Raw genomic sequence first — 13389 nt, 5'->3', positions numbered from 1 at the left:
GATGCGTTTGTCCAATATTTCTAAATGTTTGGATGTGGGTGGGTAGAAAGAGTATTCAGAGTTTATAGCTTCCCAGGATTGACCTATACCAGTGACCCCAACCTTTTAGGTACCAGGAACCAATTTCATGGAAGACAATTTTTCCACAGACCAGAGGAGGGGAGAACGGTTTCAGGATGATTCAAGCATATCGTATTTATGTGCACACTATTCCTATTATATTATAAAGGAGAATCAGAGGGAGCCCCAAGCTTGTTTTCCTGCAACCAGATGGTTGCTGCTGAGGGGATGGGAGACAGTGATGTCTGAAACGTGTTGCTTATCTTCAGTCTACTAGGTAATCTCATTTCAGTTGCTGTTACTGCAAAAATGCCTGTTTCATGAAGACAGGATGTTGAAATGGAAGTGGGCTTTTCAGTGCTTTTGTGGCAACCTCAGGATATTTCACTTTGACGTTAATCTGGAAAGTATTTGACATTTGAAGCTGTCTCAAACATACTTTTAAGGCCACTGTCATTTGGGATTTCATGCAAATTCATCCTGTTCTAGCATGGATAAAGTTGATTCATTTGGTTTATTCACAAATGGGTCTTGGATCCTTTCCTTTCCAGTTTAGGGGTCTTTGTGTTTGGGAAATGAGGTTCAAACTGTTTTGAAAGCTGAGATAGGTGTTCATACACCGGTTGGGAGAAAGAGGCCCTGGCTCAGTCTTTTTCAAAATCTCTGCTAATGTTTGAAACATGTCAAAAATCCCAGTGTTCACTCATCATCCGCATACTTACAGTTTGCCTTTGAATGCAGCCATTTTATCTGCTGACTTGAACACAGTTGTCATTCTTCCATGAAGTTGACAGATTGAGTTTGTTGAATATGTCACACAAGTAAGCAAGTTTGGGTCACAACCCATTGTGTGTCACTGAAATGTGCCGCCAGTGCTGACTGTTTTTCTAAAAGGAATCTCTGGAGCGGCTCTCTTAACTCAAAAACTCTGGTCAGGGACCTACCTTTAGAAAGCTATCCCACTTTTGTGTATAAGAAGAGATGTGTGCGCTCTGCATCTGTTTCCTCACAGAGCTGGGAAAACAGACATGAGTTAAAGGTAGATACTTTAAATGGTTGACAATTTTAATCACATCGTGCAAAATGTTGTTACATTCAGGTGACATTTTTAATCTAGCCAGCATCTTTCTAAGGACAACACAGTGCGTAGACTCACATTTAGAAGCGAGCTCTTTGACCTGAACAGTGAATCGAGAAAGCCATTCAGTCATGGCAGCCACTCCGTCCATGCACATAGCAACACAAATGCCCGATTCAGGTGTCCTGATATGTAATCATTCAAAGACTTGAATAGTTCTGTGGTTGTGGTGTTGGTTGGCAACAAAACTGCACATAACATATCCGCATGCACATCCTCTCATCCTCTGAAAAATAGGTTCCTCAAAAACAAGACTGTTGCTTTGTTGTCAACATTCATAGACTTGTCAGCCTTGATTGCATACCACCATGACTCATTAAGCTCTGACAATTGTGCCTCAATGCCCTCTGCTATTTCATCAATTCGTCTAGTTATAGTGCTAGCCGAAAGAGGAACACGTGCCACCTTCTGAACTGCAGCCTCTCCTAAAAGTTCCTGACAAATGTCCTTGGCAGTTGGCAGGATCAACTCTTCACCAACTTTTCTTAGCTCTAGCATGTGGTTAGACACTAAGAATGATGCTTTCAGTGCAGACACGTTTGATGAAGTGGTGGCCTTCAATAATTGCTTCTGTTCTTCTTGTTCACATTTTTTTCTTTTGAAAAACTGCAAAAGCTTGTCCTTTAATACAGAAGGCTTGGTTTATATGTGGCGAATCAGTTTTGAAGGTTTCATGGCTTCGATGTGTAGCTGGTCACTATATATTATTCACAGGGGGTTGGAGAATGTGAACCACCTATTGCAATGGGCCTGTATTTTAAGTAGGGCTTTTGGTATTTTCTTTTAAATGCAACTTTCATTTTGTTGGCAGTCTTAGAGTCTTCTGTGGTCTCATCATTGGGTCTTTCCCCTTTTCAAAGAAGTTCTCCAGTGACTTTTTTTTTCTTTTAAACTTATTTTGGCTAGGCTTAGCTTGTGAGCTCACCAAAACTGTGATTGAGACAAGTGAGCAGTGTGGAAAAGAAGTGGGGACAGAAGTGGTAAACAAAATAATCAGTGGGCCATGTATGGACTAAAATAAGTGTTGGATCCTTACTTGAAACCTGCCACCAGATGTGCAATTGAAGTACATCAACTCACTTGCCAGTATAGAACCTGCCACTAGATGCAGCTTAATTGTCACTTGCCACTCACTGATAGGGTTTTGATATGAGTCTGCCAGCAATTGATTTATGATGGCCCTGTGCAGTCAAACCTCTCTGCTAATGATAATCTGAATTTGCAGTCACTCCCCAGCATCACTGCCTCAGCTCCAGCTCAGCTCCAGCTCAGATCATCAGGCATTAGATTCTCATAAGGAACACGCAACCTAGACCCCTTGCATGCACGGTTCACGGTAGTGTTCAGGTTCCTCTGAGAATAGGCAGAGTTCAGGCAGTAATGTGAGTGATGGAGAGTGGCTGTAAATACAGATGAGGCTTTGCTCACTTGCTCACCACTCACCTCCTGCTGTGTGGCCCAGTTGCTAATAGGCCACAGACTGCTACAAGTCCGTGCCTGTGGGCTGGGGACCCAAGCTCTACACCATCTCCCTGGGCAGAGAGGATCTATGCCTCAGTCAGGCCTTAAAGCTATACCAGTAATGTGTTCCAGCCCTAAGAATGCACTCTGGGAGGGAATGTAGGTGAATTCTAAATATTTCTCAGTTCCCCTGAGATAAAATGGCCACACTCATGTCACAAATAATGAGATCTGCTGACCCTCTTTAGGACACTGACTATCAAACTCTAGGTTTGAACAAAGAATATATTTACTCTAGGTGTGTAAAATGAATCAGGCAGATCTGGAAACAAATGTAGCAAATTTTAGAGCATTCAGCATCCCATATATCATACCAGGCACAATCTGATACCTTCAAGAGCAGATGGAACTATTCCCCGTCTCTGATGGTTGTACCAAAAATTCTAACGACTCTAACACTGAAGTCTTATTCATGTTGGGGCAAATATGACACTGTAATCACCACAAACAGCAGTTCAGGAGCCTGGGCCATGTTATTTTCCCTTCCAAACCCTAACACTACACAAGGTCGTGAGTCTTACAGAGGTGAGTCTTCAGCACAATCCATACCTCTTTGATGTTTACATGAAACATATGTCTTTGGAGTTCTCTCTGGGATCTGACTTAAGGTTGAAGTTCTATCCCTTTATTATTGAGAAACTAGCATTTTGTCCATCAGACTCTCAGTTCAGTTCAGTTCAGCTGCTCAATCATGTCCGACTCTTTGCGACCCCATGAACCGTAGTATGCCAGGCCTCCCTGTCCATCACCAACTCCCGGAGTCCACCCAAACCCATGTCTACTGAGTCAGTGATGCCATATGACTATCTCGTCCTCTGTCGTCCTCTTCTTGTCCTGCCTGCAATCTTTCCAGCAACATGGTCTTTTACAATGAGTCAGTTCTTCCCATCAGGTGGCCAAAGTATTGGAGTTTCAGCTTCAACATCAGTCCTTCCAACGAACGCCCAGGACTGGTTTCCTTTAGGATGGACTGGTTGCTTCCCCTTGCAGTCCAAGGGACTCTCAAGAGTCTTCTCCAACACCACAGTTCAAAAGCATCAATTCTTTGGCGCTCAGCTTTCTTTTTAGTCCAACTCTCTCATCCATACATAACCACTGGAAAAAACATAGCCTTGACTAGACGGACCTTTTCTGGCAACGTAATGTCTCTTCTTTTGAATATGCTATCTAGGTTGGTCATAACTTTCCTTCCAAGGAGTAAGCATCTTTTAATTTCATGGCTGCAATCACCATTTGCAGTGATTTTGGAGCCCAGAAAAATAAAGTCATCCACTGTTTCCCCATCTATTTTCCATGATGTGATGGGACTGGATGCCATGATCTTAGTTTTCTGAATGTTGAGCTTTAAGCCAACTTCTTCATTCTCCTCTTTCACTTTCATTAAGAGGCTTTTTAGTTCCTCTTCACTTTCTGCCATAAGGGTGGTGTCAGCTGCATATCTGAGGTTATTGATATTTCTCCCAGCAATCTTGATTCCAGCTTGTGCTTCTTCCAGCCCAGCATTTCTCATGATGTACTCTGCATATAAGTTAAATAAGCAGGGTGACAATATACAGCCTTGACGTACTCCTTTTCCTATTTGGATCCAGTCTGTTGTTCCGTGTCCAGTTCTAACTGTTGCTTCCTGACCTGCATACAGGTTTCTCAAGAGGCAGGTCAGGTGGTCAGACTCTGCCCACACCCAATTAGACTTACCTTCAGCTTGTGCGCCAGCACTGCTTCCTGCTCTCTTAGAAGGTTTTCTCTTTCCACCTCGAACTTCTCTTTCAGTTGGGCTATATTTTCCTTGTGGCTTCTCTCTTGGGCCTCCATTTTTTGCTTCTCATCATTCAGTTCCTGTGTTAGCAGATCCTGTTTCATCTCTGCTGCTTGTCTCTTGGTACGTTCCTCTGTTTCACAAAAGTTTTAAAGAAATAACAGTTATGCTGAGCTATACCTTCCTGAGCTCAAAGACTAAAATGACATTAAATTGGTGGGAAGGAGTCTGACTGTTTCTGCTACCACATCCTGCTACCACATCAGACAGCCTGCTTCAGCTTATGAGGTAGAAGCCCTGATTGGATGTACATAAAACCCAAACTCCCCTGGTTATTTCCATGTGTAGCAGAGAGGTCCCACAGAAGAAGAGGAAGCTCTGGTTCCAGGAAGTGTTTGTTCCAACACCTGCCACAGGGCAGCACAGGACCCACCTTCCCCTCTGAGAGCTCAGTCCTCCCTGTACCTGCCATGGCTTTGTCTGCATCCGTGAGGGCCTGGTCTGCCTTCAGGATGGCTGCCTCTACTTCTGCCTGTGACTGCAGGAAGCTCTGCAGGACCTGGTTTGCCTGAGAAAACAACAAGAAGCAAAGACTCATCAGGCAGCAAAGATGTAGTGTCTTGCTATGGAAATTATTGTTCAGTAAAGCTACAGATTGGACCCTATAGGTTCTTCATCCTTCTTGGGGCCCCACAGTGGTTAAAGACCCTGTAATTCTGTGCAGTTGTACAAACACCAATCCTCTACTGCTTGCAACTGTAGTCTCTGCACCTTGTTTTTCTTCTAATGCTCATCTACTCTTTATTAGGATACCATTTACTGACACTCCAACTTGTGGCCTTTACCTCCTCTTCCAGGAAGCATTCTTAAGTTTTATTCTGAGTTCTGAATGGCTTCCAGGAACAAAACAGCTGCCCTGTAAGCACTACTACTTGACAGTTGTGTGATCTTGGGCAACTTAGTACATTCTCCCCATGTCATATTTCTCAACTTTATAATACAGTGATAATATCTAATTTATATTATTTTGAGGACTAAATTGATAATCCAGCCAAATCACCTAAGGTACAGTTGATGTAGTGAGTGCTTAACATACATCAGCCATTGTCATCATCACCACCACCATCACTAACACTCATCCCTATCAATGTATATAATAACCATTGTCCCACCATATCCATTGACTATTTACATGTCCTTCTCAGGTAAGACCATAAACTTCTTGGAAATAGCAGCTTTTCTTTAATTTTCCCTATTCTTTGCAGAAAGCCCATTTGAGGGAAATTTCTTTTTAAAATTTTGTTATTTTATTTTTATACAACTTTTAAAGGTTACACTGCATTTAAAGTTACTACAAAATATTGGCTATATTCCCTATACTTTGCAATACATCTTTGTAGCCTATCTTACACCCAATCATTTGTACCTCACACCCTCCCTCCTGTATTGCCCCCACTCCACATTAGTAACAAATAATTTGTCCTCTATGTCTGTGAATCTTCTTCTTTGTTATGTTTACTAGTTTGCTGTAGCTTTGGATATCAAATATAAGTGATATCATCGGTGTTTGTGTTTCCCTGTTTAAGTTATTTCTCTTAGTATAAGTCAATCCATGTTGCCACAAATGGCAAAATTTCATCCTTTTATTTTTTAAATAACTGAGTATGTAGCATTCATATATATGCACACTCCACATCTTCTTTATCCATTCATCTGTTGATGGATATTTAGGTTGCTTCCATATCTTGGCTATTGTAAATAATGCTGCTATGAACTTTGGGATGAGAGTATCTTTTTGAATTGGTGTTTTGCAAAACCTAGTACATTGTTTGAATAAAAGGAATATTCTTTTTCATCTAGATCCTTGATAATAAGTCCTGTCTTTGGGTAGAAATATTTCTGGTTTGTTGAAGAGTAGCTAGCACGCTGTAGATATAAAAGCTGAAAATGTAAAGATATTGCCATGCTCTCCTTTCTCTACAAAAGTTGTGCTATGGTCTTAGAATTTCAAAAGAACCAACAAAAACCCTTGGTCTCCAATCAGTTATTCTTTCCCAGTCCCCTTACTCCTCACCTTAACTCCTTTCCTGGGAATGAGTTTATAGTTCTCTTCAAACTTGTTCCTTGCTTCTAAGTAGCAATGGTGTCCTCCAGGGACAAAGAAAGTTCCCTCTGAAATACTCATCATTAAGGGCTCTGAAAGCTTTTTAAGCTCAGCCTGACAATATCTGACAGATGCTTCTTCATTTTGCAACAAGAAATCATCTTTCTTTTTCTTGATCATGATCTGTTGGAAAAACAAGGAGAAATGCAATAGAAAGGAGCTGTTAGAAGAAAACATCCAATTGTGATCCTCTTGAAGGAAGCAATGGGACAACATTGGCACACATGAGCCACAGAATAATAGATACAGAGTCAGGAGACTAGCTTTAGTCCCAGGTGTGACCAACTCTGTGTGACTTATAGGAAGTCCCTTAACTTTCTTGTCTCCATGTCAGCATCTGTGAAATGGTGGGTTGGCAGATGTGAATTTCATTGTTCCTTTAAAAGTAGTAGGATTAATAGTGATAAATCCATCAACAATGAAAAATAGCAAGTTCAATATGATTTGAAGTAGGCTTTTTATGCATACTAGGTGCTTTAGATAAAATATATACATAGAAAATCAACTGCCTAACATAATGAGTGAAGTATATACTGAACAGAGTTTTGAACTTTTTCTGAATTCTTGTTTCATTGAGGGTTTGATTGTGTGAAAATATAGGAACAGAAATTTCATACCTGTCCTAATAAATTACAGTTGGGCTGGTTTTGCTCTGAGAGATTTTTGTAACTTGTAGGACATACAAAGGTAGACTGAAAGACAAGGTTTCAGTGATGGTGCTAATGGTAAGTAGAATTATGAACTCTAAGAATTCTCTCCTTTGGCGTTCACACTGCATAGTCCCTGGACCTATGAACATGATGAACGTTGATCCTGTGTTTAGATTATGTCTTATGGCAGAGGCTACTTTAAGAAAGTGAGATTACCCAAGTGGGCATTACATAATCATACAAGCCCTTTCCATGCAGTCTTCTCTAGTTGGTGGCACAAGAGGTAACTGGAGTGATTAGAAACAAAAGCAGAATACAATGCACCATTGCTGGCTTGAAGATGAAGGGGGGTTCCTAAGAGCCCATATGAGTTCTGATGAGAGATATATTCACATATTTACAAACGGGGAGGACACTCTGGCTTATACATGATTTAAATTAAACTTTATGCTAAATACAATAATCTGTTTTGTGGCCTATCAAACATGTACATCTGCTCTAACCATTAAAAAAGAATGCATTTAAAAATCACAATGGAGTAACTGTTGGGCAGGATTAAAAATTGAGCTTGGTGGCCATTGTGGATGTGGTTTCAGACATGTTTCTGCATCCCTGAGAACTTGAATCTTCTGAACTGTATCAAATTCAAGGATGCCACCATCCATTCTCAAAAGAGTGTCTGCTAGTAACTGGGAGCTGCACACTTAGGAACTCAAAGTGTACCATTGTAAAAATGCAATAGTTTCAGACCCCAAACAATCCTTCTTTATCAAGCACTCTTATTTCTTTCCAGCTACAATCTTAATTCTTGACAAATAATACAGGTAATTTTGTGGGTTTTGCCTATAGTAAGGGTTCCCCCCACCCTGCATTTTGTCATGCAACAGAACAGAATTCAAGTTCTTCTTTAATCTGTATCTTCTGGGCTCTAGTCCTCATTTGGCTGAAATAAGACTCTTTTCTTATCCTGAGAAAAGTTGTTTACTGATTATTCTTGGTGGTATTGCTAAACCCATTTGAACCTTGATTTGTTTTCAGCTTGCTGTACTCTGAGCACATCACCCATACACACCCTGCACTGGTGTGTGACCTAAAAAAGTGTGAGCTAATAACTGTGTGTTGTTTTAAGCACCAAAGCACAGGGTAAGTTGTTTACAGTAGAAAATAAAGAGGCCAGTTTTTAGGGAAAAAAAAAGGAAAGTGGCCTGTAGAGTCCTGTCATTCACAAGAATCCAAACTCCTTTTACAATGAGAAGCATATGAATCATAGGTGAATAGAAGGCGCCTAAGAACATTTCTCATCCTCTGCAGAGGATGAGATGGTTGGATGGCATCCCCCACTCAGTGGACATGAATTTGAGCAAACTCCAGGACATAGTAGAAGACAGAGGAGCCTGGTGTGTTGCAGTCCATGGGATCAGAGAGTTGGGCATGACTGACATACTACTGAACAATGGCAACGACAAAGAACATTTCTAGAACCACAGGAATCAGGAAGGATATATTCTAGGCCACATTACCGCAAGCTTCAGCTGGAAATCCTGATTTTCATCCTTGAAAGAGCACTCCATGAAGACTGCAATGGCTTCCTTCTCACAGGCTGCGTGCACCTCCAACAGCTCCTGGAGCGTGTCTGTGGGGAGGCTCAGTTGCTGGGCCATCTGCTCACTGTAGTGGTCAGCTGCCTTCTGCACAGCTGCTGAGTTCTCCAGCTGGGCCAGAGTTGTTACTGCGTTCTCCAGACAAGGAACTGATCCACTATTGATGGCATTTACATAGGCCTCCACCAGAGGCCCCAGCCCTGAATAATATATTACATTGTGTTATCCAAAAAGTTCATTTAGATTTTCCCATAAGATGCTACAGAAAAATCTGAACAAACTTTTTGGCCAATTCAATATTTTGAAAATAGAATGTTGTCATTCATTTTATGAACCTTAGATCAGTATCCTAAAAATCACTAAGATTTTATTGAGCTTGAAATTTTCTTTTCTTCTCTTTCTTCTCCTCATCTTCATATCCTTCTCCTTTTTCTTCTATAATTTTCTTATAATAACACCAGTGTCCCCTATTCACTCTCTTTTATGGTTGTCAGTTCATCACAATACAATATTAACTGAATGACCTCAACAATATGTTCAAAGTTCTCCTGGAACACTTTCCCCATTGTAGCAAAATACGGAGAACTTACATATGTAAATAAATTGTGTATTTTGTGGGTACTATTTCCAAATGAAAATGCAGTGCCCCATGTAAAAATGTCATCAAGAATTTCCAGACAGTGACAAAAACATTAAAACAGACAGGGCACATCTCAGCACAGGGCACTGTGAGACTGCTTAAGTAGCCTGTGCATGAAGCCAGCTCTGTTTATAAGACTGTATTTACATTTGTTTCTCAGTCTTTCAATGAGTTTACATGGATTCATGGTGTACTACTTATTTTCTGATTCATGTGAATTCACAAAATAACTTGTATGTCCTCACTAGAAACACTTATCCACCAGATGGCTCATCATAATGAATATTTGTATCCTAAACATACCTTCAATGTAATATTGGGTTGGCCAAAAAGTTCGTTTGGGTTTTTCCATAACATCTTACTGAAAACCTGAAAGAACATTTTGGCCAGCCCTACAGTTTCATGAGATATGACAGTCTTCATAAAACCCTCATGTAGGGAAATTTTAATGAAGTAACATGCACTTCTATGTGGGGCATAAATATGTTTTTCCAAATTATATAGAGAAGACACAACTGAAAAAAAGAAAACACTATTATTGGCAATCCCAGAGGATATTCACACATTCCTCACTCACACATTCCTCACCCACACATTCCTCACCCACACTGAATCACAGAGAGTCATGCTCTATCTAGCAAAGGAGGCTCACTTTTCCCGGTGACAGTGATTCCTTCTTTTAAGGTCTTGGTCTTTGCATGGGTATAGATATATGAACAGAAATCCTTTGATTGCTTCTGGAAATTCTCATCCAGTTGATTATCTGGCATTTCCTCAAGATGGAGTAATTGTCTTTTGTTGCTTGCAGGACGGTCAAAGACAAAACACTTCCGTTTGGGAAAAAACTTCCTGATACACTCTCTGGGCAAGTTGAAATTTTGAATTTGGGGACCTTCATCTGCAAAAGTGGAAAAAGAGCAATCACAGAAGCGAAATACTTCAGATAAGGGGGCTGAGGACTTTCATTTCCAGGTATTCTTGTATTGCTCTAATTCCTGTGCCTGTAAATCTTTTTCAGTCTTATGGTACTCTACCATGGAAACTCTGTTTTTGTACTGAGCCAAGAGTGAAGAACGTACTCCTGAGGAGGAAGAAGAAGCATCCATCCCAGCTGAAGAAACCTGTGATTGTTTTCCTCAGCCATTGTGTAGTATGCCATGGATTAATTATTTATTAAGTGAAGACCTCATACAGCTTATGGCAGAAACCCTGTTGGGGATTTATACAGACCTGCCAATGAACTCCCCTTGTGGCTCAGATGGTAAAGCGTCTGCTTACAATGCAGGAGACTAGGGTTCAATCCCTGGGTCAGGAAGATCTCCTGGAGAAGGAAATGGCAACCCACTCCAGTATTCTTGCCTGGAAAATCCCATGGATGGAGAAGCCTTGTAGGCTACAGTCCATCTGAGTGACTTCACTTTCTTGAAAGATAAGCTAATACAAATAATTGTCAGAAATACTTTTCTGATCTTACAGTCTCCATTTCAGATATGAAATATGGGCTCAAAAGTAAAGAAATCATAGAAATAAGGATATTCACAGTATTTCTGGGAAAGAAACCACGCGGGAGACAAATGATACACAAGGCAGTGAAGTTTTACAAAATCAGAGTTAAAAAAATGCGCATTCTATAAATATGTTTTGCAATTACTTTAGCATACACAACCTCATGGTAAGATTGGCCTAAATGAAACTAGGACACTTCATCAGTCTTTTGCATCATTTTCTGTTGGAAGTGACAGTAGCATCCAGAGAGATTCTGGGCATATACCTGCAGTTCCATAAATATTTATTGAAAGGGCAAATAAATGATTAAACAAACAAAATACATATTTCTTCTAAGTACCACTCATTATTCTATCTGCTAATTATAATCTGTTATAACTAATTTGTTATATAATATGACATACTATGTAAGGCTCTAGAATAGAGTGTGAGATTAGGCGAAAGCATTTGAAGACCTTTCACAGTCTCAGTGAAAGGACATAGCAATGCTTTTCTTTGGAGCTAGTTTGAGGTATAAATAATCTGTCTGTGAAGAATGTATCTATATAAGATAGTAAAATACACTGTGTGAAATGTATTTAAAAATTAATTATTTTGCTTACCTTATGATTCTGTATTTACTAATTTCAATTTGATGGGTTATATTTCTCAAATAGAAGAGGAGAAACATTTAATATGAAACACAGTATATGAGCCTGTCTTTTTTGTGGTATTACTTTTTCTAAAGTCATTTGGTAGAATATGGGATTCTAAATTTCCTCTGTGAGCTTAAGTTCTGGTCGCTGGGGTTTTCCCAGTAATAATGACTGAAGCCACCTCCCAGTCATTCACCAAGTACCATTAGCATGGCCTCAAATCCAACTTCAAATCAAGTTCTGACATCAAGGGCTCCGTTGACCCCACCTCCTACTGAGCTTCCTACCACCCTGGCCTTGCTCTGATACCTGGAATCAACTTCAAGGCATTCTCCAGGTACTCATCTTCTGTGATGGAGTTCCCGTCTAACTCCAGCTCCAGCATGAAATCCCGCACAGTCCAAATAAAGTCTGGAAAGAAACTCACAAATCGGGCTGAATCCTCTACTTCATCAGAGCTGGGAGATGATTTGGTTCTGATCAGCTCTGTTAATTCAGTCACATAGCTGGGACCTTAGCTAAGGAAAAAGAAGTACTCTCCAACACAGTTTCCAGATCTCACCTCAAAACAAGTTCTATCATTATTCCCTTTTGCCCCATTTTCCATCTTCATCAACCATAAGAATGAAGTCATGGGCAAGAAAAAAGTGTCAGTTGCTATTCCCATAAACTCAATGAAACATGGTGATTCAATTCCTGAAAGGATACTGCAGCTGCTGCAAGGCCTGATCGTTGATGCTGTTCATGCTGTTGTAGATAAAGGTGCTGCTCAGGAGCACAGCCAGGGCAAAGATCCACAAGTCATTCTTGGAGTCCTCCTAGAAAGTATGTTAGAGAGTGAGGACACTACTCCTCATGCTCTCATTCAGATGTTCATTTACTATAACAGCTGTACTGTAACTCAGTTGTAAGGTAAATAAATTTTCAAGACAATGATAAATTCAAACTTTCTGGTATTGACATTTTCCCCTTCAAGTACTTCAGTGTGATTAGCTATTAACAGAAGTGAATGACATCTTATATGTGATTAAAATGTTTAATACAGTGCCTGGAACATAGAAGTTGTACAATAGTAAGTGGGCAGTGGTTGCTTTGTAAGTTTTTCTAGATCACAATGTATATTAGAGACATAAATACTATTTAATCAAATTCATCGAATGCTAACTATGCATCTAGATAACAAAAGATACTTATTTGCTTACTAGGATATAAAGTTCCACATGATAATGCCCACCCTAGAGAGATGGCTTTCTTGAGGGACAGATATACATGGGAACATACAAATCTATCCACAATGACAAACAGCCTGGCATGGAACCAAATGTTGTACTGTAAAAGACAAAGTGGGAACTCCCAAAAGACAGAAAAAAAATGCTCTATGCATTCAGAGCCAGAATTAATTATGTCTGATAGTGACATGATGGCATCAGGTTGAAAGGAACTGGGCTTTCAAAACTTGCCAGAATGTGGATTTGTGGAGTTATAGGGACTCTGCAGGTAGAAGAGCTCACAGAAACTGATCACAATTGCAAGAAAGTGTGGTCATACAGAGAAATTACAAGGTTATTTTATTTGACTGAAGCGGTTTTTAGATGTTGAGGCTAAAAATGAGATTTGGAAGGTCATGAGTGACTTTGGAATTGATTATATATATATACTACAGAAATGGGCTCCCTGCATGCCAATGCAGGGGACATGAGTCAAGAACACCCCCTGGA

At 40.2% G+C, this 13389-nt stretch overlaps 1 protein-coding gene across 5 annotated transcripts in view; it reads right to left on the bottom strand.

The window, feature by feature from the left end:
- LOC113889641 (guanylate-binding protein 4-like) overlaps positions 1-13389 on the bottom strand; it is a 66312-nt gene that overhangs the window by 1203 nt on the left and 51720 nt on the right. For 3 of the 5 annotated variants that reach the window (XM_027536615.1, XM_027536614.1, XM_027536619.1), the window contains 7 exons: positions 12380-12489; positions 11981-12177; positions 10183-10428; positions 8810-9090; positions 6550-6762; positions 4941-5043; positions 4415-4608 (listed from right to left, as the gene is read on the bottom strand). In XM_027536615.1, the coding sequence (XP_027392416.1) occupies positions 4415-4608; positions 4941-5043; positions 6550-6762; positions 8810-9090; positions 10183-10428; positions 11981-12177; positions 12380-12489 (1344 nt within the window). Of the gene's footprint in view, positions 1-1004; positions 1075-4414; positions 4609-4940; positions 5044-6549; positions 6763-8809; positions 9091-10182; positions 10429-11980; positions 12178-12379; positions 12490-13389 lie in introns of all 5 variants that reach the window. The other 2 variants (XM_027536617.1, XM_027536616.1) reach the window with 2 other exon arrangements.

This window comes from Bos indicus x Bos taurus, chromosome 3 (genome assembly GCF_003369695.1).
Source record: "Bos indicus x Bos taurus breed Angus x Brahman F1 hybrid chromosome 3, Bos_hybrid_MaternalHap_v2.0, whole genome shotgun sequence".
Taxonomy (NCBI): Eukaryota; Metazoa; Chordata; class Mammalia; order Artiodactyla; family Bovidae; genus Bos; species Bos indicus x Bos taurus.
Note: the sequence above shows the minus strand (reverse complement) of the source record. Positions and strands in the feature narration are given on the sequence as shown.